At 29.0% G+C, this 1,648-nt stretch overlaps 1 protein-coding gene across 1 annotated transcript in view; it reads right to left on the bottom strand.

The window, feature by feature from the left end:
- The window catches only part of LOC108734160, a 20,839-nt gene extending 19,503 nt beyond the window's left edge, over positions 1-1,336 (bottom strand). The window contains exon 1 of the mRNA XM_025978815.1: positions 780-1,336. Coding sequence (XP_025834600.1) covers positions 780-858 — 79 coding nt within the window. The 5' untranslated portion in view covers positions 859-1,336. The remainder of the gene's footprint in view (positions 1-779) is intronic.
- Between the last annotated feature and the right edge of the window lie 312 nt (positions 1,337-1,648).

Below are 1,648 nucleotides of genomic sequence, written 5' to 3'. Positions count from 1 at the left end.
TACCTGAATAGCATGACGAACATATTTATAACGAACGTTAAGCTTTAGCAAATGTTCAATCGGTTATAACGAACTAATATTTTGTAAGATCGGTCTAACCATCCTCGAATATGACTTCATAACTCTCATATATTGTTCTAATAACGAACTTTCTATATTGCAAGCCTTTGACAAATTGTATGATTGTATAGAGCAATAAAACAGGTTCAAAACAAAATGGCTACTATTTTGCAGTATAAAATATAAATTATACAAATACATGCGGGCACTTAAATACTCATACATATTTTAATTTGTATTTAGCAGTTTTCTTCTATAATTTACTACCCTCTAGACATACAAAATATAATTATGTGATAGGTCTATATATATATAGGTTTTAATGAAAATCTCCAGCTTTTGTTTTTGGCCCCTTCGTGTCCGCTATAACCGAGTTCGACTATATTTTTTCAATTAACTGAACGCTTTCGTAGTATTTATACACATTTTATAATTATGATTTATTAGGTAAAATCATAATTGTCACTGAATTGTAGCCTTGTTTATAACAATTTTTTGAAAAAAACTTCTCATTCTTAATTATTTAACAATTTTGTAATTAATTCTGTAATTTAAATTAACAAAATTTTATATAAATACACGCATCTACAATAAAAAAATAAGCAAATGTGAGGAAACTAAAATAAAGTTGATATCTTGATATTTTTTTATTTCAATTTTAATATTTTATTTAAATTGAACTTATTAAAAGGAAATAGAAAAGCTCCCGAAGTACTTACGAACTTTGCTTAAAGATTGTCCATTAATAAAGTTTATTAAAAATACAACACTGGACGCAATGCTGTAAGTCGAAACCATTTTACTAGTTAGTCTTTCAAAGAAAAGGGGAAAAACACACTAAATTTCGCACAAAACTTTCTTGTAAATTCACATTACACCGGCAAAAACAAAGTACGGCATAAATTAACTCAAAAGTAGAGTTTAAGACGCGAACCAAGTGATGCTGACAGGACAAATGAATAAGAGTTTTCTTTCACTTTCTCCCAGTCCCAGATTAATTTTTTGAACGTAAGCTAAAGAGAAATATTATAATGAACACCACCACACCACAATGTAATGTACGACATGCACAATATTAAATGTAATCATTGCCCGAGTCTTTTTACCAAACGAGTTTATTCACTCGACGATTTCGCTTTGACTATTGCGCGAAATTGACTTAAAATTTCTAACAGATTACTTGCCAATTATCAACTGATCTATTACACGTTATAATTAACGTTTTTGTAACTCAAATATATCTAGAACACTTGCAATTCGCCACAATAGCACCATTTTATTGCAACATTGCTCTCAGCCTTGAATCAAATTTACATTTGCATAAATACTTTTACTATTATATTATTCTATTTATCCAATAGATTTATCCTTAACCATTGTGGGGCTTATTAAGACGCAAGTACTTTTTTAACTCCTCGAAAGTGGTATAGTTTAGCGATGTTTCTGAAAACGATCATCTATAAACTGGAAAATTTTGAGTTCAAAATAACTGATGGTTTAAAATAATTATCGTAGAGAATTAAACTACCAATATGCAAAAAATATATCTCTTTTGACCACCCCTCCCAGTTCAATCAAATTTTGAAAT

The sequence above is a fragment of the Agrilus planipennis genome, unplaced genomic scaffold, assembly GCF_000699045.2.
Source record: "Agrilus planipennis isolate EAB-ADULT unplaced genomic scaffold, Apla_2.0 scaffold63, whole genome shotgun sequence".
Taxonomy (NCBI): Eukaryota; Metazoa; Arthropoda; class Insecta; order Coleoptera; family Buprestidae; genus Agrilus; species Agrilus planipennis.
Note: the sequence above shows the minus strand (reverse complement) of the source record. Positions and strands in the feature narration are given on the sequence as shown.